The sequence below is a fragment of the Schistocerca piceifrons genome, chromosome 8 (assembly GCF_021461385.2).
Source record: "Schistocerca piceifrons isolate TAMUIC-IGC-003096 chromosome 8, iqSchPice1.1, whole genome shotgun sequence".
NCBI lineage: Eukaryota > Metazoa > Arthropoda > Insecta > Orthoptera > Acrididae > Schistocerca > Schistocerca piceifrons.
Genome location: NC_060145.1, coordinates 386,176,478 through 386,198,462, shown reverse-complemented (window position 1 = coordinate 386,198,462; position 21,985 = coordinate 386,176,478). Strand labels below are relative to the sequence as shown.

Genomic DNA, 21,985 nt, shown 5'->3' with positions numbered 1-21,985 from the left:
TGACTGACCCAAGTCCACTGGATGCCAGCTCTTTTATACTCTCACTCAGGGCTTCTGCAAAGAAGCCTTTTAACAGTTAAAATCCCAGGTGTGGTCTCACAGACTGCTAGCGTTTATTGTTGCTCTGTTGCAAATGCGTAATGATGGAGTAGGAGATTATAGCATTGTTTAGTTGTTCTTTCTCAGAGCTTCTGAGGTTTCCTTTGTCAGTAACCACTTGAATGTGGCATGGAGCTATACTATTACTGCTTCTTTCATGCTACTGATCTCTGAGACTGCACCTGGGACTTTGCGTTTTGGATTCAGTAGCCAAGTCTTCATCTACTGTTCGTGTTTAACAGACACTGACTTCGTGGATACTGTTTTCAAATTGTTTGAGGACAGTATAGGAAGTGATTTTGGATCATATAGTGACAATGAAATTGAAAGTGAATGTAGTACAATATAGGAAAAGTGCAAAAGTGAAGATGAATTTATTTTGCCACCCGTGAATTCCTTGAATGAATCAAGTGATCAAAGTGATGAAGACAGAAGTATGGAGACTGAATCTTTAGCTAGAGGTTCTGCCAGAAGTACATTAGATCGAAACAAATATCGCTGCTCATTGAAATCTCTTCCAACAATGGCCAATGGCATTACTTTTCCTTCAGATGGGCATAAGTGGAGTGAATGCATTTGTCCTTCACAATTTCTACAGAGACAGTACTCAAGTGTAACACTTTGATTTTTCAAGAAGCTTGTAGACTAATTGGTGGCATCACAGATAAAAAGCGAGTTAACTAGAATCACACACCCCATGAACTTTGTGTACCCTTCACTGTATTTTGGGTGTAGCATAACCAAGAGTAGAAGCCATTTTAGAATGATTGGAAAAATGGCAAAGATGCTCTGCCTGTGTCCAAAAAAGGAGGGAAAGACACTGCATATTTGCCATTGTTGCAAGAAGCCAATCTGACTTCAATTTTCAACAAAAATTTCCAGTGAATGTAAAGAAAACCTCTGAGAAGGAAACTAAACACCTAAAAAGTACCAGTTCAATTATCATATTTTTGGATATTTTGTGGGAGTTTGTGTTTTTATTATTAAATGTGTAATAAACAGTAAAAATGTAGCAAAAAGTAAAATTTAGAGTGCAGGATATTTGAGTTTTCATAGCATTAGCATTATCATGTAGTTTTCTGTTTAAATGCTTGTTTTACAAAATTAAATTTTAAAATTTATTTGAATGTATGTTTTTTGTGTGATATTAATGCAATATATTACATAAAATCTGAACTGTTCCACTGAAATTGGTGAAATGCTGTTAAAGCTCAGAAATGGGTCCTGGTATGATAAAAGGAGTCAGATGGTATGGTAGCCCTCTGTTCCACATCCATGAAGAAGGTTCCCATTTTTACCTGAAGGGCATGCTTTTGAAAATATAAAGGCTGGGAAGTTTTTCCCTCCAGAAATTTCTAGAACATTCCAGAACATTGAACAGTATTCAAGAACATTCCAGACCATTTGAGAGTCTTTGAGAGCATTGAACAACATTGTAGAATGTTCCAAAATGATTTTTTGGCCAAAAAGTGGCTTCTGCAGTTTGCTCCATAGTTATGGTAAGTTTGAATCTCTGGATCTTGGTAAGAACTAATGATATCAAAAAAATTTCCAAAGTTCCCTGAGAACATTATCTTAACATTTGTTAAAAATTTGTTCTGTGGGCCACAATTATCTAAATAACTAACTATAGAAAATGGCTCAAAATCTAACTATACACTCTTTAGACATTTATCTAGAAATACCATTTTCCTATTTTCAGCAATCTTTATCCTTTATCGAGAGACAACCAAAAAAAACCATGATTTTTGGGCGCTAAAAGTACCAGTTGGGGGGTGGCAACATCAATAATTTCTCTTCATGGTAAATCACCAAAATTTTTACCATAATAATGTTCTTAAATTGATATTCTCAATGAACCTTGAAACTTTTTTTGGTGTCATTATTTATTGTTACTGAGGTCTAGAGATTCAAAGTTATCATACTCATGCATTGCAAGGGTTCTGAGGTCACCAAACAGTGTTTTAGGTGCTATTTTTTCACCAATAAAACATTATGAAGTGCTCTCTTTGCATAATGGGCACTTCACACCTATACAGGCTTTCTTGACCTGGAAATTATTTGATGGTGTCACCTGAACACATAAGCTCATTACAGAAAATTATTTTGTCATTCCCAGTTCTTCTTAGTTGCAAATCAAACACCACATTTTTGTGATATACTGTAGGTGTATGTAAATTAACGGGGGATCACTGCTGTCAGCTGCAACAGGACATTAAGCGGAATCAGTGGTGATGACGAAAATGTGTACTGGACCAGGATTCAAACCTGGGATCTCCTGCTTATTAGGCAGGTGCGGTAAACCACTGAACCATCTGGAACACAGCATTATTGCAACTGCACAGACTATTTCAGGATGCCTCATGGCCAATCAACACTCCCACTGAGCGCCACTTATCCACAGTCCCTGTTTACTATACTCCTGTTTGCTACTCAGAGATTCCCACAGAAGGTTGGACGTATTTGTGTATTTGCGCTTGAAGGAAGGGGATCCATTGCCCAGCTAGGCTTATCAATTATATAAATGTGTAATGTTTGTCCAAAAGAGCAGACATCATGCAGACTCTGCAGCTACAAAGTAATATATGAAAATTAATGGGGGATGACAGCTGTCAGCTGCAACAGAACATCAAGCAGAATCAGCAGTGACAATGAAAATGTATACCAGGCCAGGATTTGAACCCAGCATCTCTTGCTTACTAGGCAGATACAGTAACCATTGCACCATCCAGGACACAGCGTTATTGCAACTGCATGGACTATCTTAGCATGCATCACGGCCAATCCACACGTGTGAACAGGAATATAGTGAAGGGGGGGCTGCAGACAGGTGGTGCCCGGTTGCAGTGTGAATTGGCCATGAGGTATGCTGAGATAGTCCATGCAGTTGCGATAACACTTGTCCCAGTGGTTACCAAAGCTGACTAGTAATCAGGAGATTCCTGGTTCGAATCCCAGTCTGGTACACATTTTTGTTATTGCCACTGATTCCACTTAATGTCCCATTGCAGCTGACAGCAGTGCTCCCCCATTAATTTACATGTAATATTTCTCAGCTGCAGATCCTGCATGGTGTTGATTCTTTCAGACAAACACTACACACTCATATAACTGTATGTTTAGCCTAAAAATGTTGAGCATTTGTAGTTGAAGTAGTGTAAAGAAATTTTGTGTTGGACGATTTTATGTTAACGTTATATTATGCTTAGTTATTTGTTATTTATATGTGACAAAGTATGTAAATGTATTCAAATATATAAATAAACTGTCAAAACTTTACTGAGCTGCAGAATTCATTTCATATAAGCAGCACACCCTGCTGTAACAGGGGAAAGAAGGGAACCACAAACATGGGGAACAGGCTGTATCGATCCTCATTCTTCCTTTCTCAACAAAAATTTTGGCATGTGAACATATTCACGCTTTTTTGTACTGAAAGCTAGCAGCAGAGAGGCAATGGAAGTGAAAGAGAGAGGAGACATTGCCAGTGGGAGTAAAACTAAAAGGGAGAGGAGACAGTGATGTGTGTGTGTGTGTGTGGGGGGGGGAATGGAAGTGAAAGAGAAAGAGAGATGGATGAAGACAATAGCAATGAGAGCCAAGGAGAGAGAGATAGCGATGGCAGTAAAAGAGGAAAAAAGGTGAGTGGAGATAGTAGCAATGAGAACGAAAGAGATAGGAGACAGTAGAAATGAAAAAGAGGGATGAGTGGGGACCATATGTAGGCTTGAGGGATCTGTACTCCTCCTCTGCCCAGACCAATGAACTTTAACAGGAAAAAAATTGCCCAGTTTCCCCCATACACTATACCCACATGTTAAAGTTTCTCCATCTAGGGCTTAAAAGCATGAGCAAACAATCTCCAAGACCATGTGTGGAGAGGAGACAATGGTGGTTGAAGAGAAAGACAGCAGACTGTAAGCGAGTAAAAAACATACCTTGGCAATGGGGAGAAAGACTGTGACAGAGACCATGGCAATGAGAGAAAGTGAAAATGGCAGAGAAGGAGACAGTGTTAAGGAAGAGCAAGAGAAAGGGATGAAGACAGTGACAGTGGAGTGACAGACAGAAGAAAGTGCGAATGGGAGAAAAAGGAGACAGTGGGAGATAGATAAATATAGACAGTGACACTGAGAAGGAGAGAAAAAGAGATGCTGAGTATGAAGGCTTCATTACAGAGGGAGATGAAGTTAAAGGAATTAGAATGTTCTGTGTTAAAAGAGAGGGAGTATGTTCACAAGCCTAAAATATTTGGTGAGGAAGGAGAAATGTAGATTGAGGCACCTGATTCCTCATTTTTCTGTCAGAGTCTTTTAAAGAGGAGCTTATTTGTCTTTTTTGTGCTCTCACAGGTACATTTTTAGCTGTTCTTATATGCATATAGTTCATCTAAGACAATACAAAATTACACATGACACAATCAAATGAACTGTCACAGCAGATAGCTTGTTTAAAGATGATGCTAGAACATACCATGCTTGCAGTGATAGAATATATATAAAGGAAAGTGTTGGTATGTTGATAGACACACAAACAACCACAAACACACACACAAAATGTCTGCTTGTGTCTGTATATGTGCGGATGGATATGTGTGTGTGTGTGCGAGTGTATACCTGTCCTTTTTTCCCCCTAAGGTAAGTCTTTCCACTCCCGGGATTGGAATGACTCCTTACCCTCTCCCTTAAAACCCACATCCTTTCGTCTTTCCCTCTCCTTCCCTCTTTCCTGATGAAGCAACCATTTGTTGAGAAAGCTTGAATTTTGTGTGTATGTTTGTGTTTGTTTGTGTGTCTATCGACCTGCCAGCACTTTTGTTTGGTAAGTCTCTGGACAGAGGTTTCGGATTGGGTGAGAGGTTTGGAGGAAAGGTTCCCAATTCGAAACCTCTGTCCTATCCAAAGGCCTCACCTTCAGCCCCACTCCCAGATTCAACCAAACTGCCCTTGTCAAAGATTTACTGTCCTACACTCGTAGTCTCTGCTGGAAATATCACTTTGCCACAAAGAAAAATAATCCTGATCCCACTCCTAATGATCCAACTCCCCAAGACACTATCCAAAGTGAACCCTGTCTGGAACAGTTCCATCCTCCATCACAGCGGGAGCCACCTCCTCTTCCTCAAAATCACCCTTTCCAAACCTTCCAGTAATTTCTCACTTCCAGCCTTGCCCCTCAATCTTTCTTGAAAAACCTTAATCCTACTCCCAACATCACCACAGCTGAAGCCCAGGCTATCCGTGATCTGAAAGCTGACCGATCCATCATCATTCTTCTGGCTGACAAGGGTTCCACGACCGTGGTACTTGATCGTCAAGAGTATGTGGCTGAGGGACTGTGTCAGTTTTCAGACAACACGACATAAAAAGTTTGCCAAGGTAATCCCATTCCTGATGTCCAGGCGGAGCTTCAAGGAATCCTCAGAACCTTAGGCCCCCTACAAAACCTTTCACCTGACTCCATCAACCTCCTGACCCCACCGACACCTTGCACTCCTACCTTCTACCTACTTCCTAAAATTCACAAACCCAAACATTGCGGCTGCCCCATTGTAGCTGGTTACCAAGCCCCCACAGAACGTATCTCTGCCTACATAGATCAACACCTTCAACCCATTACATGCAGTCTCCCATCCTTCATCAAAGACACCAGCCACTTTCTCGAATGCCTGGAATCTTTACCCAGTCTGTTACCCCTGGAAACCATCCTTGTAACCATTGATGCCACTTCCCTGTACACAAATATCCCGCACGTCCAGGGCCTCGCTGCAGTGGAGCACTTCCTTTCTCGCCGATCACCTGCCACCCTACCTAAAACCGCTTTCCTCATCATCTTAGCCAGCTTCATCCTGACTCACAACTTCTTCACTTTTGAAGGCTAGACATACCAATAATTAAAGGGAACAGCCATGGGTACCAGGATGGCCCCCTTGTTTGCCGACCTATTTATGGGTTGCTTAGAGGAAGTCTTCTTGGTTACCCAGGCCTGCCAACCCGAAGTTTGGTACAGATTTATTGATGACATCTTCATGATCTGGACTCACAGTGAAGAAGAACTCCAGAATTTTCTCTCCAACCTCAACTCCTTTGGTTCCATCAGATTCACCTGGTCCTACTCCAAATCCCATGCCCCTTTCCTTGACGTTGACTTCCATCTGTCCAATGGCCAGCTTCACACATCCGTCCACATCAAACCCACCAACAAGCAACAGTACCTCCATTATGACAGCTGCCACCCATTCTATATCAAACGGTCCCTTCCCTAAAGCCTAGGCGTTCGTGGCAAACGAATCTGCTCCAGTCCTGAACCCCTGAACCATTACACCAACAACCTGAAAACAGCTTATGCATCCCACAACTACTCTCTCGACCTGGTACAGAAGCAAATAACCAGAGTCACTTCCTCATCCCCTCAAACCCAGAACCTCTCACAGAAGAACCCCAAAAGTGCCCCACTTGTGACAGGATATTTCCCGGGACTGGATCAGACTCTGAATGTGGCTCTCCAGCAGGGATACGACTTCCTCAAATCCTGCCCCGAAATGAGATCCATCCTTCATGAAATCCTCCAGGCCTCAATCTCTGCTAATTTCAAGTTGCTGCCACTCATACCTCACCTGTCATTCAACATCATCTTTGCCTCTGCACTTCCGCCTCGACTGACATCCCTGCCCAAACTCTTTGCCTTTGAATATGTCTGCTTGTGTCTGTATATGTGTGGATGGACATGTGTGTGTGTGTGTGTGTGTGTGTGTGTGTGTGCGAGTTTATACCCGTCCTTTTTTCCCCCTAAGGTAAGTCTTTCCGCTCTCGGGATTGGAATGACTCCTTACCCTCTCCCTTAAAACCCACATCCTTTCGTCTTTCCCTCTCCTTCCCTCTTTCCTGACGAAGCAACCGTTGGTTGTGAAAGCTTGTATTTTGTGTGTATGTTTGTGTTTGTTTGCGTGTCTATCGACCTGCCAGCGCTTTCATTTGGTAAGTCACATCATCTATCATCTTTGTTTTTAGATATATTTTTCCCACGTGGAATGTTTCTCTCTCTCTCTCTCTCTCTCTCTCTCTCTCTCTCTCTCTCTCTATATATATATATATATATATATATATATATATATATATATATATCAAAAAACAAAGATGATGTGACTTACCGAACGAAAGCGCTGCCAGGTCGAAAGACACACAAACAAACACAAACATACACACAAAATTCAAGCTTTCGCAACAAACTGTCGCCTCATCAGGAAAGAGGGATTTGTTTTTTTTTTAGGTTCCTGATGAGGCAACAGTTTGTTGCGAAAGCTTGAATTTTGTGTGTATGTTTGTGTTTGTTTGTGTGTCTTTCGACCTGCCAGCGCTTTCGTTCGGTAAGTCACATCATCTTTGTTTTTTGATAAATTTTTCCCACGTGGAATGTTTCCCTCTATTATATATATATATATATATATATATATATATATATATATATAGAGGGAAACATTCCACTTGGGAAAAATATATATATGTGTGTGTGTGTGTGTGTGTGTGTGTGTGTGTGTGTGTGTGTGTGTGTGTGTGTATTTGTGAAGACAATAATAATAATATATCTGAATAACACACAAATGAGCATCAGTTTTAGTAACACTGTTCTCGATTTCACAATAAAAACCTATGTTTAAGTTATCAAACAATGGAAAATCCAGGATGAAATGTAACAATACAAGAGAAGGAAAATGCTACTCACCATATAGCAAAGATGCTGAGTCACGATAGGCACAATAAAAAGATTCACACAATCATAGCTTTCGGCCAATATGGCCTTTGTCAGCAATAGACACACATACACACACTCACTCACACAAGCGCAACTTGCACACACGTCTGTAGTCTCAGAGAGTGGAAACTACAGTGTGGCTGGCAGCTATGATTGTGTGGATCTTTTTATTGTGCCTATCACGACTCAACATCTCTGCTATATGGTGAGTAGCAGCTTTCCTTCTCACGTATTGTTGTCTTTAAGTTATACTATTGATGTGAGTGTGGTATGTTCTGGCATCATCTTTACACAATCTATATGCTCATATTGTTCATTTGATTGTATTTTGGGATATTGACTAGTTATATGCTTATATAATAAAATGGGCATTTACCTTAACTTAGCTACAATACCTTACAATTTAATGATGCCGTGGGTTGAGGACATAGGTATGGTAGATCATACTAGTTCTCTTATACCTGTGTTATTTCTATTTTGTTTCAATGACATATTTAAGGATTTATGTTATATTATTCTGGCTCTCATGGACAAACTATAGTACCAGAAATGCATCTTTCCGGCTATGTATAATTGTGGTTACTGAGGTCATGTTTTTAACACATGACTATTGACTTCTAGCTTGCAACCATGAAACAGCCAGAAGCTTGCAATAACTGCCATCTGTTACTGCGAGGCAAAAGCAACCAGTAAATCAGTTCTTGAAACTTCATAACTGCCTGCTCCGTTGGCTTGCTGTGACAGTTCCTTGTCTGCTCAGGAAATTTCTGCATTTTAAATGTAGACTTATCAAGCTTGCATTGTGTACCTTCTGAACATGGACCTTACTCCCATTTCTTTATGTTACCTCACTTCCATTTTTACTCATCCTGAATAATGCCCTTGGAGCTAGAATGTAAGTAATGTGACTGCTGGTCTATGTGTGGATAAAGGTGGTTACATTACCATGTTATTTGTTGACATGAATGCAATTCTTTCCAGATTGTTTCCAAATTTTCTTCCACATTCAGTAATATCATGTCATCAACATACAGTATTTTTTCATCCCTCTTACTGACTTCGATACTGTTTGTAAATAGGTTGAACAGAACTGGATCAAGTACAGATCCTTGAGGTACTCCATACTTAATATCCCTTATTTCAGATATGCATCCACATTCTTTTGGCACAGACTACTTTTTGTTACTGAGATACGATTTTGTTTATTCCACTGCATGTCCACGTGTGCCATAGCTTTCAAGTTTTTCAGTTAATGCTTTATGGGTGATTTTGTGAAAAGCTATAGACGAATTCAGAAACATAGCAGATACAGACCTTCTATTGTCTAATGTATTTGTAACAGATTCTCTTAGGCTTGAGATGGCACTTTCTGTAGATTTCCCTTCTTGGAAACCATGTTGTCCTAGAATCAGAATACTATACTTCCATAGGAATGTAGTCATCCTACTGTGCCAGAGTATCTATAGTATTATTGACAAACCTGGGGTTAAATATTCTAGTCTGTAGTTATTTGTGACATCATTGCCACCTTTCTGACATGTTGGTAGTACTTCACTTATTTTTAATTTCTCTGGAAATACTTCTCTGAATGAGCAGTTTTCTATATCTAAATGAGGCACAGTTATTTCTTCATTCATATGATTGATTAGATAATCTGATATTTCATCATCTTCTGGAGACTTTTTGAATTTTAATTTCTGAATTATTTTTATGAGTTCTTTTTGTTTTCAGGAACATTGAGTGGGGTGGTACAGCATCTATAAAACTGCTGTTGAGTATACTAGCAATATGCCCATAATAATGTTTATATTCCATATAGGGAGAAAATATGAATACCATCACTTCTTAAGTGTGATTTATTCATTCAGGTGTGGAATGAGTCAAGATATTCATTAATATAAGACATCATACAAACTTAATATCTATACTACCATAACTATGAATGATCACTGCACTGTGTAACATTACTCACACTTATGACATCTAAATTGCTATTTAAAAAAGCTGTTGCCTCCTCAGTTATATAACTAATAGCTTAATGCTTACATGATTACAATTTTTTCAAAGACAATATCTGTAATTCCTGAGTCCTATTTCCAGTATATTATTACTTGTCGTACAGCTTCCAAACAAAACACTGACCGTTGCCATGTAGTTAACAGAACTCTTGAGCTCTGAATCCAAACATTCAGATAATTTGTAGAAGGAGTGGCTAATGAAGTATACTTTTAATTTCATTTTGAGTCAACAGGGATTCCCAATTTCTTAATTTGTGCTGGATGGAAGTTTGTTGAAGATCTTATCACCAAAGTACATAATTCCATTCTGAATCTTGGACAAGGAGGCAAAATGTGCATATGAACTATTTTTGTGTCTCGTGTTGTGAATGTGTGTCTTGCAGTTTAATTGGAACTGGTTCTAATTACCAGCAACAGAAACCATAAAGGATTAAACACAATGTGAAGTGATCACAAGAATTTCAAGTACTTAAAAATGCATGTGCAAGATGTAAGGTTATCCACTTTAGAAAATGTCTTAGCTATATTGTATATGGAAGTAAATTCACACATCATGTTAGACTGTCCATTTTCACAATGTCAAACATGAATTCTATTGCAGTATCTTTTAACAGTTATATCTATTCTATATGATAAGCATGTAAATATGTATACAATGAAGTCTGAATTATGCAAGAGATCTGTGCAGATAAGTTAGTATAGAGGAAAGAAACAGATAAAGAGCTTGAGAAGTACTGGAGAAGGCACTGTAAAACTAACTTCAGCACTTGTACACAGGTTCAATTTGGCCTTTATCAGAACAGAATAAGAAGCAAATTAGTTACTAATTTGATAAATAATAGATATTAGAGATAAAATACAGTGATTTCCAACAGATGAACAGTAATTTTTATTGGTATTTATTGTGCATACATTTACCAATGGTTTTGCTTTATTTTATATTTTATTTTGTGTGTCCACATAAATCTCTTTATCAGTACATATATTGTACACAGGATATTGGACAGAAAACCTTTTTAGCTATTGGTTTTACGAACAGCAGACATACATCATTTAAATTTTTATAACAAATACAGTTAGTAATTACAAATTTTATTGAAAACTATATACTCATAACTTATTTTAACAATTAAAAATACAAATTACATTTTTTTGTGCATAAGATACTGTCAGATTGAATAGTAGCAGTTTTTCAGAAGGTAGGCTGTTGTACAGTTTTGTTTCTGCAAGATATACACCTTTTTGGCATAATGTGGTGTTACAATGACTAACATGTACGTTGTTGTCTGACCTGGCACTGTAATCATGGGCACAATGTTTTGAGGAAAAAGGTTTTCTTTTCTCAGTATACTTTTTTTGACATGCTCGACTACTTACAGTATATAAATGCAGGGAACAGGTAATATCTTTAGATCTTTAAAGAGAGGTCTGCATGGTTTTCTACAGCTCACTTGTATCATTTTTTATAATTCCCTTTTGCTTCCTGAAAATTGTTTTGGCCTGGTGTATGTTTCCCCAGAAAATGATACTGTGCTTCAGTATGGAATGTACACGAGCAAACTGTACAACTATAACTGTTTTCTGCACTCGTATTGTTGCAAAGAATTTTTACTGAATAGCTCATTTTTGCTAGTTTTGAATTTAGGGCTGAGATATGAGAGCTGCAGTTAAAATTTTCCTGGATGTGAATCCCAAGAAATTTAGTTTTGCTGATAGCACAAATGTTTTGGTTATCTATACATGTTACTGGTTGTGCTGCATTTTTATTTTCATCTGCGTGGAAATTCATGAGTACTGTTTTTTGGGGATTAACTGTTAGTCTGTTTCTGGTAAACCATTGAGACACTTCTGACATAATATCTTTTGCAGATGCCGTAAGATGAGACACTTCTTTCATAATATCTTTTGCAGATGCAGTAAGATTTTCATCTTTATTTCCTTTAATCAATACACTGGTGTCATCTGCAAAAGTATTAGTTCAGAATCCCTAATGTGTAATGGGAAATTATTAATGTATACCAAAAAAAGAAAGGGACTTAAAATAGAGCCCTGTAGAACACCATGATTTAGTCCACATGGCTCTGAAAGATATACCTGGAGTTCATTTCCTTCCATGTACTTAGTTTCTGTTACCTGAGAGCAATATTCCAAATATGATTTAATGCACTGATTTGGCACACTTCTTACACAATACCATTCAAGTGTTCTCAGGAGTACAGAATGATCAATCACATCAAAAGTTTTTATTAGGTCCAAGAATAAACCTGAGTTTTTCTGTGGTTGCCCACTGCTTTTAAGACATGGCTATTTCAGTTGATCGCTGTAGCCTGAAGTCATGTTGACATCCAGAAATAGTATTATTCTTGTCAAAAATGTAGTTACTTATGAAAGGAACACTTTTTCAATAATTTTTGAAAACCCTGACGGTAGTGACACAGGTCAATACATTGCTGATCACCTTTTTTATATAGTGGTATTATGTTTGCCATTTTCAGTTGCTGTGGGAAGACACCACATGACAAGGATGAATTGCATGTGTCTAATAATAATATAATCTAGAATATAATCAATACCTGTTGAATAATTACTCTCCACTGAATCATTTGTATTTAGGAGTTCTGTTGGGCATATTGGGCTGAGGAACATAGATATATTATTTATTTCAATAGATGAAAGCTCTTTCAATGTTGTGTTAGGTGTATCAACAAATGTTTTCTTCACTAATTTTCCAGCAACAGTTGCATAATAAGAATTGAAGACATTTGCAACTGCCATTGATATTGTTGCCATCATGCGATATCACAATATTTTTGGTCTTCTTCCCTGTACGATCCTGCACAACTTTCCACATGGACTTAGTTTTATTTGATGACTTCATAATATATTTGTCATTTTCCCTGATTTTTGCCTCTATTATGACACATTTCAAAACTAACTTGTATTTTTTGAAATGTCAGTTTTTGAGTGCAGTAAAAGTTTCCACTTCCTTTTACAAGATGCTTTAATGTCTGATGTAATCCAGTTTTTAAATCTGTTCGTACTTTTGGAAATAATTTTTCATTGTGGAAAAGCTATGTCAAAGTTATACTTGCAAATATTCAAAAAAATTTCCATCTTTTCATTGGTATACTTATCTCCAAGATTGTTTGCTGATTAGATAATGGAAGTGTTCAATATTTTTCTGACTATAACTCCTTTTATGGATAATATTTTGTACACTGGTCGAAATGTGATTTACAGGTATGATTAGTAATTGCAAAAGATGGTCACTACAGCCGGTATCAAAGTTTTCTGTTGTACACTTGTCCATGTTTACACTTTTTTTTGTTACATGTCCTGGAGAGCTAACAGTCAGACACAGATTGTAGGCTTTTACAATATTTAAGAACTTTTCCCTGTGAGGGCTATGCCTCAGAAAGTCAATATTAAAATCTCACACAGTACAACTGTTTCCCCAGTTGTCTTGAGTTTGCCTAAAGTGAGGTCCAGTTGTTTGGGGGGGGGGGGGGGGGGGAAACACTTACACACACTAACAGGAGATCTGTACACACACACAAAATAATATTTTTTTCGGATATTAACTCAACACCTGAGATTTCAAAGTCTATTTCACAGCCTAGTTTGCATGCGGAGACTATACTCTACATTTTCTTTTACATACTGGTATATAAAATGTAGCATTTTGCAAGGTTAAAATGCAGTATCTTTAAGTGTTGAAAATACTCGTTTTGTAACCCATGTTCACAAAAACATACTGAGTTGCCATGTATGTTTGTATATTTCTAATGTAGAAGCAACTATGTATTCATTATTTTATATGAGTTCACATTACCCTCATTCTAGTGTAGTCAATATTTACTTCTCAATTTTGTTGCAGTACCAGCTAGGCACAGTTCCAATCCCAAAGTCCTTTAACAAGAAGAGGATTGAGGAAAACATACAGATATTTGATTTTGAGCTCAGTAATGATGATATGACCTACATAAATACATTTAACAAAAACTACAGGGTCTTTCCATTTACGGAGTAAGTATATAAGACAAATATAGATTAATTAAACACAAAATACTTGCCTCTTATTACTGACACTTGTGTTTATAGGAAAAAGATATTTACTATGATACAGAGAAACAGAATGATGGAGAGGTGAAGTGAGATAGACTTGATACAGAGATGGCATTCATACAAATGAAATTGTTTTAGTTACGGCACCTTATTGCATGTTGGACAATAATGTGGGAAGTGGTCGTTCAATTTGCAGCACAGATTTACTTACATGTTTCTTTAAAAACAGTCCTGTTGTGTGTTTTTCTTTCTGTTACATTAGTGGGAATTCTGTGCTCTCATAAAATTCACTGTCTTATCAGCAGTGGAAATTCATCGAAAGTTTTTGGAGGTTTATAAGGACCCTGCTTCATCATTTGCAAGAGTTCATTTTGAATTCAAATATGTCTGTGCTTCTCTTTATGTAGGATATCCCACAATTGAAACAGGGAACAGAAAGTGCAGAATATAGTATTGGTTGACTGGTGATTGGAGGTATATGAAATGACTTATTTCCTTGGCATTTTAAAAGAATGGGTTCTTTATGTTTTATGTGAGAAATTAATGACAAAAAATTCTTTGTGAAATGTCAGTGTTGTATGTTTAGAATACCAACTGAAATAACTCCAAAAAATTATTGAGAATATTTTGATTGTGTATGATGGTGTACCATCATAAACCAAGCACTGGCCCATCCTTATTTTCACTCTTCCTTACTTAAGATATGTCTCCCAAATTCCTTTCTTTATCCATCATTGCTGGAATGAAACCTTTTTGGAGCATTTTTTCATCCACGTACCATTGGGTAATGCTGGATTACTCACTCACTTTCAGAACGCATTGCTCTAAAATCAAGCATAAAGTAAGTGCCAGAAATGACATTCTGAGGAACTTAAGAGGCACAAATTGGAATGCAAAACCAGAAGTTCTTAGAACCACAGCATAAGCTCTGTGCTACTCTGGTCCAGAATATTTATCCCCAGTGTGCTGTAGGTCAACCCATGCCAAGACTGTGGACCTTGCTTTGAACAAAGCTTGCAAGTTTATTTATTTATTGCGTCCTTTGATCATATGTAGTACAGTGTACAGGATGATATTGGACTTATTACTAAGTTCAAAATGATACATATTTAAATAATCATTTTTCAACATGCTACCAATTTCAATAGTTGTAGTTCTTACAATGATACAATGTAACAAATTACAGTAGCTTTAGTTCTTAACAGTTATTCTGGTCCAAGTATTCCTTTACTGAGTAGAAACAGTGGTACTGTAGATATTCTCTGACAGATCTTTCAAAAGCACTAATATTTTGTAAGCATTTTATACTATTTGATAGTCTATTATAGAGTTTAATACCTAGATAGCATGTACCTTTCTGATACAAACTGGTACTGGCCGGGGGTACATGCAAGTTATATTTTATTCGAGTATTATAATCATGTATATCTTTGTTTTTTAAAGTGTTATCATCATTTCCAGTCATATACTTTTTTATGTACATTAGTGTGTCAACAATAACATACACAGTAGAGGTAGTATATTCAGTGCTTTAAATATTGGTTTGCAGGACTGTCGAGCACCACTCCCTGTCATAATCCTAATGGCTCTTTTTTGTATTCTGAAAGTCCCTTGAGCTGCTGGGGAATTTCCCCAGAATATGAGTCCATACTTGAGATGGGCATTGAAGTACACGTAATAGGCACACAATAGTGCCTGTTCATTTATGCATCGTTTGAGAACCCTAAGGAGATAACAGCCCATGCTCAGCTTGGCATTAATTTGTTCTATGTGTTTGTCCCATTTTAAGTCTCTTTGTATCCAGATGCCGAGAAATTTTGTAGCCTCATTATTTGCAATAGGTTGTTGATTGATTTTTATTTCTGGATATATCAATGTGGTGTTTTGGTGGTTATGGAAATTTAAGGCTCCTGTTTTGTTGTAGTTTATTATCAACTGATTTTCTGCTGTCCAATTACTTAGATGTTTTGTAACTGTGTTTACTTCTTCTCGTATATCTTCATTTTTTGCTGCTTTTACCAGTATTGTTGTGTCGTCAGCAAACAGTATTACTTTGTGGGAATCAATATGTATATCCAAATCATTGATATATAACAAGAAAAGTAGGGGTCCCACTACCGAGCCTTGCGGTACCCCGTAAGTGATTGGGCTTTCTGATGATACATATTCTGTGATTATTCATGCATTATCATCTATATGTCTGATGGATACTTTTTGTTCATGGTTGCTGAGAAATGAACGAATCCAATCATTTGCCAACCACCTAATTCCATAGTGCTCTAACTTCTTCAATAGGGTTTTGTAGTTTAACCTTATCAAAGGCTTTGGTTAGGTCCAAAAATATACCTGTTGTTTGTTGTTTTTCATCTATTGTTTTTAATACAGAAGATATGCATTCATAGATTGCTGTCTCCGTTGATTTCTTGCTTCTAAAGCCCCGTTGAGTATTAGATAGCACACTATTTTTGTTTATAGACTTTAACAACCTACAACAACTATTACTTTTGAGAAACAGGATGTTAATGTAATGGGACGATACTTTATTACTTCATCTTTGTCACCAGCTTTGAAAATAGGGATGACTTTTGATGTTTTTAGTTGATCTGGAAAGATGCCTGACTCTAGGGAACAGTTGCATAAGTGAGTAAGGGGGTCAATTATATCTTGGATACAGAGTTTTAGGATTCTGTTCGGTATACCATCAATTTCTGCTGAGTATGTTGTCTTTAGTTCTCTGACAGCCTTCAATATCTCCTCCCTGCTTACTTGGTCCACAAACATTGAAAATTTATTACTGTTGCACTTGATGCTGAGTTGAACTAAAATTAGTTTTTATTAAATTTTCAGCTATCCCCGTGAAGTATTTGTTGAATATGTTTGCTGTTTCTGTAGGCTGTAAAATCTTTTTATTTTTGTGTATCAAGACAATCACTGGATGCCTAAAACCCACCCTTGCTGAAATGATAAACTGTCTTGCTCAACCTAGGCTGAAATCAAGGAAAATTTCCTTCAGACATCAAGGCCTTTGGAAGTACTTCCAAATAATGCATGGCTTTCACTGTTTAAATCTAAGCACCAAGAGTGGATGGAGCTGCATGATTATCTTCCAGCTGGTTACAGTGAGGACTCGAATGTTTGGAGGTCACTTAACTGAATAAGAACTGATGTTGTCAAGGATGTAATCACTTAAACCATGATACTTTACACCAGAGGACAGCAAGTGAATGTGTGGTCAAGAACCAAAAGTCACCCATATGTGCTCTTTCTGTCAATTTTCATACTCAGAACAAAATTTATTGCTTTCCAATGGCAACACCCCTGGTATGGCTCAGTTTTGGAGAAATGTTGTCTGAATATAGATCGGATCAATCCATTTTTCTTGTTAATTTACTTTTTGTAATCTATGCACATGAACTATATTATGTAATGCTTTGTATATTTAATTGTATTTAATTAGAATGCTACTGGCGTATGTAAAAAGAAAATCGGTCTGTTGTCTCTGACCCCAAAGACAATCTCCTACTTTAATGAGTTACTGCCATCTCCACCAATTTAGAGCTACTTTTTTCCAGTCTCCTGAAATACCCAACTTTTGAAGATCTTTTGTGTTCGGCCCACCAACATATTTTGTTCTACCAAGTTGGAATGATTTTGTAGAAAATTTTACATTAGAGCCCAGATAGTAGTGCTCTTGATTATTCTTGTAATATATTTTTGTTCCTCAATGTATTTTTAATCTGCTTACCTCCCATCACACCACATCCCTCTTCATTTGTCTGTTGTCCCCATTCTTTACCATATTTTACTCAGGCTAGGATTTGACTCATCATCCTTTTGAAAATATTGAGCTGCCCTATATCGGCCACCCAGCTTGTAAACATTTCTGCACAACTGACTGAAAGATGGGATTATGTGTATTGCTCATAGTCCAATGTGAGAAGAAACTAAACCCTAGCAGACTTCACAGGCCAAAGTATCACTTGTGTTGTTCTATTTTCTCTTTTACATCAATTCCACAGCATTTTGTACAGTAAACCATTGTCCTAAGTACTTAAATCTGTTCATTTATTTAAATGTCAGGCCACCTGCAGGTAGTGAGATGGTTTTGCTTTGACCTTGATATTAACAAGAATTTGGTCTTGATTTCATTGATATCTAAACACAATTTTACCACCTGCTTCATGATGATGTCTGCCATGTTTCTCTGCTCATACTTGCTCTGTGTCAGCAGTATAATATCTTTTCTCTAGACTCAGCCCTCTTTGTTCAGTCTTCCTGAATAATGACCAATGCTAGAACTCTTTGTTAAATATGGAATACATTTTAAGACTGTCAGTTTTATTTCTTTGTCTATTAGCTGTCATCATATCTGCTCATCATTCATATGTGAAAAATATCTCATATTTTCAAAATATCAAGGAAATGTTTCCACAAAAAATTTAGAGTCACACTTCTGCATTGAAGAGCCAAGACTAGTGCAATAGGCTGGTGATCATATGTAGCATACAGCAAATAGATGTTAACTGGTGGCAATTTCTTTCTCTTACAGGGCAAAAGCTTCTAAATATTATCCATTTCATGATGAATTTTGAGGCACCACACAAGATGTACATGAATGTTGAAAAAATTGTCAGAAGAGACCATAAGAGCACCACAGATTTATTTTTGTGCTATTTTATATTTAACCATCCTGTAGTAGGCACTATGTACTACACAACTGTGACATTTCTGTAAATATACAGTTTCAATCAAAGCTAATGATGTGTTACTTTTTTATAAAATGATTATGTGGTATATTTCATTCATTACTGATATTACAGAAAATTTTAAGTTGAATGGAATGAGCAATGAGAACCACTAACATTACACAGACAAGGTATGGATAGACTCATGAACAAAAAAATATCTAGAAGGAGTGAGTGACACTGACTAAAATTATTACTATAATAATATATGGAAAGTTCTGGTTGAGAATAATGTATTATTTAGGAATAAAGAGACGGCTCACCAAAAGGCGGAAGTGCTGGGCTGTCGATATATACATGAACAAAAGGTACAGAGCTTTGCTTTACTAACTTTCAGAATGAAATTCCTTTCTCAGGCTGTAGGAGAAACATGCACACAAACACTTACACACACACACACACACACACACACACACACACACACACACACACACACACACATGCACATGCACATGCTTGTCTCCCTATACTGTGCTCATTAGACTGCCAGCTCTTTCCTGGCCCATGATGAGTGAGGTGGGGTGCAGAGTGGGGGAGGGTGAGGGGTGGAGAGAGGCAGGAGGGAGGGAGGGGGCTGGGGGCAAATGTCTAGTGGCTCATGGGACAGTGGAGAGCCACCTATGGTCTAGCTAGGGGTGTAGGTAGAGGGGGCTGGTGGCAGACAGCTGAGCATTCAGTTTCACAGATTAGGGCATGAGATGGCAGCACATAACTAGCTGACACATATTGCGAGTGGTAATGGGAAAGGGATGGTGTGTACATACTGGATGGGGTGCTGGGGGGACAGCGAATTACCTGATGTTTAGGCCAGGGAGGTCTACAGGAGTGGAGTATGTGCTGTAAGGATCGATCCCATCTGCACAGCTTGGAAAAGCTGGTGTTGGCGGGGAGGATCCATATGGCATGGGTCATGAAGCAGCCACTGAAATCTCACATGTTGTACTCTGCTGAATGTCGTGCCGCTTGGTGGTCCACTTTGCTTTTGGCAACAATTTGACGGTGGCCATTCATTCTGGTTGACAGCTGGTTGGTTGGCATACCAATACAAAATGCTGTGCAGTAGTTGCAGCAGAGCTGGTGTATAACAAGACTGCTTTCACAGGTGGTCCAGATTCTGATGGGGTAGGTTAAGCCTGTGACACGACTGGAGTAGCAGGTGCTGGGAGAGTGGATGGGGCAGGTCTTGCATCTGGGTCTTCCACAAGGGTATGATCCCTGTGGCAGGGGGCTGTAGGTTGGAGTGGCATAAGGATGAACTAGGATGTTGTGAAGGTTTGGTGGATGGTTGAACACCACTTTGGGAGGGGATGAAAGTATCTACAGTGGGATGTCCCTCATTTCAAGGCATGGTGGTAAATAACCAAAGCCCTGATGAAGGATGTGGTTCAGTTGTTCCAGTCCTTGGTGTAATTGGTTGAGAAGGGGGTGCTTCTTTGTGATTGGTTCTTGGGATGGATGTGAGGATGAGGTGTGTGTGGTGATATGGCACGGAAGATCTGTTTGTCTATTAGGTCTGGGGGGTATTGCCTGTCTGCAAAGGCCTTTGGAGGTCTTCAGCAGCCTGGGTGAGGGAGTTCTCATCACTTCAGATATGCCTGCAACATGTGGTCAGGCCTATGGGTCACTAATTCCCTTCTTCAACCTGAAATGGAAAATTGATGTGTGGAATGATTTCCTCAAAAAAATCATCAGCTTCATTTTTGCCTTCATAGTCCATTTCTACAGCTTGTGATGAAGCAAGCTGGGAAATTTTTACTTCCCCTCTTGTTTTGCTATCTGCTTCCTTAAAATTCATTTTTTCATGTCTGACTAATTACCATTAACATACGTGAGTATAATCTGCATTTTCATTAAAGAATACAACATCAGATCTAATTTTGTGCTTAGTCTTCTGTATGTAATTAATTACCTAATTTATTCTGACTATTCCTAGTTAATACTTCTGTTATAGGGTGAAAGCAATAATTGTTTCATAACTTAGATTCTCTTGTTGACCTATAAAAAAATGGTTCAAATGGCTCTGAGCACTATGGGACTTAACTTCTGAGGTCATCAGTCCCATAGAACTTAGAACTACTGAAACCTAACTAACCTAAGGACATTATACACATCCATGCCCGAGGCAGGACTCGAACCCGTGACTATAGCGGTTGCTCGGTTCCAGACTGTAGTGCCTAGAACCGCTTGGCCACTCCAGCCGGCTGTTGACTTATAAACAAATATAAATACTATAATAATTATAAACTTTTGGAGGAACAACTAATAGTATAATTGGGCTCTATTTGAAAATATGTTAGCAAATCCAGCACTTAATTATTCCAAAGTTATTACCAGTTTCATCAAAAGCACTGTTTGTGTAATTATATCTGTTAATTTCATCATTTAAACATGTAATTCTGCTTAACCCTTGTAGTAGAAGAAATTGTTAAAAAGAAATAATTTTTTAAATATTCAGTTAATTTAATAAGTGATGTTTTAGTTGTAATTTCTGTAAATTAAACATCAAACAATGTATAGTTTCAGTACCTATTATTGTGATGATATATAAAGACTCGATTTTTGGTCCTGAGACAGTCAGTACATGGCCAAGTTTCAGACAAGAAACCTGTGTTGGTTAGAACAACAACAATACACCATCTTAACCGTGAACTAAGTGTAACACAATTATGCCATATGTTAAAACAATAACAGGGCCTGTTCAATACATACCATAATATTCTGCAAGACTTGTGAACTGTGTGGTTAGGTTTTTACTGCTCATAGATATTCAACAGTAAATTATTGTAGAGTATGCTGATGTACACCTGAAAACTATTAATGGGGCTTACAGAAAGTTAAACAGTAGTGCACTGGCCATATAACTGTGTTTTATTGGGGGGTTGTGAACAGTGAAAGTAAAGAACTGTGAACGCAACAGTGCACCTGCTACATTATTTGCAGTAGTCAATGTTGAAATTCCACCCCCCTTTTTCAGCCAGTATGTCAACACTGAGGACCATCAATGAAGAAATATACGAGGGCTATCCACAAAATACATTACGTTTTGGAATTAAAAATAAATAAAGTATTGGAATTTTTTTATCATATACAGATGAAAGCCACACTTAAATACTACTTTTCTACATAGTTGCCATTTAAATTAAGGCACTTATCGTAGCGATGGACGAGCTTGGAAATTCCTTCGTCGCAAAATTTGGCCGCCTGCGCCTTCAACCACGTGGTTACCTCTTCTTGAAGCTGTGCGTCGTCATCAAAATGCTGCATAGCAACCACTCTGTGCCAGGTTGGGACTGTATGGTGGATGAG

The 21,985-nt window shown here is 37.8% G+C and overlaps 1 protein-coding gene across 1 annotated transcript in view; it reads left to right on the top strand.

The window, feature by feature from the left end:
* LOC124711752 (aldo-keto reductase family 1 member B1-like) overlaps positions 1-18,687 on the top strand; it is a 77,520-nt gene extending 58,833 nt beyond the window's left edge. The window contains exons 6-7 of the mRNA XM_047241964.1: positions 13,747-13,895; positions 18,484-18,687. Of these exons, the coding sequence (XP_047097920.1) occupies positions 13,747-13,895; positions 18,484-18,526 (192 nt within the window). The 3' untranslated portion in view covers positions 18,527-18,687. The remainder of the gene's footprint in view (positions 1-13,746; positions 13,896-18,483) is intronic.
* The last annotated feature ends 3,298 nt before the right edge of the window (positions 18,688-21,985 follow it).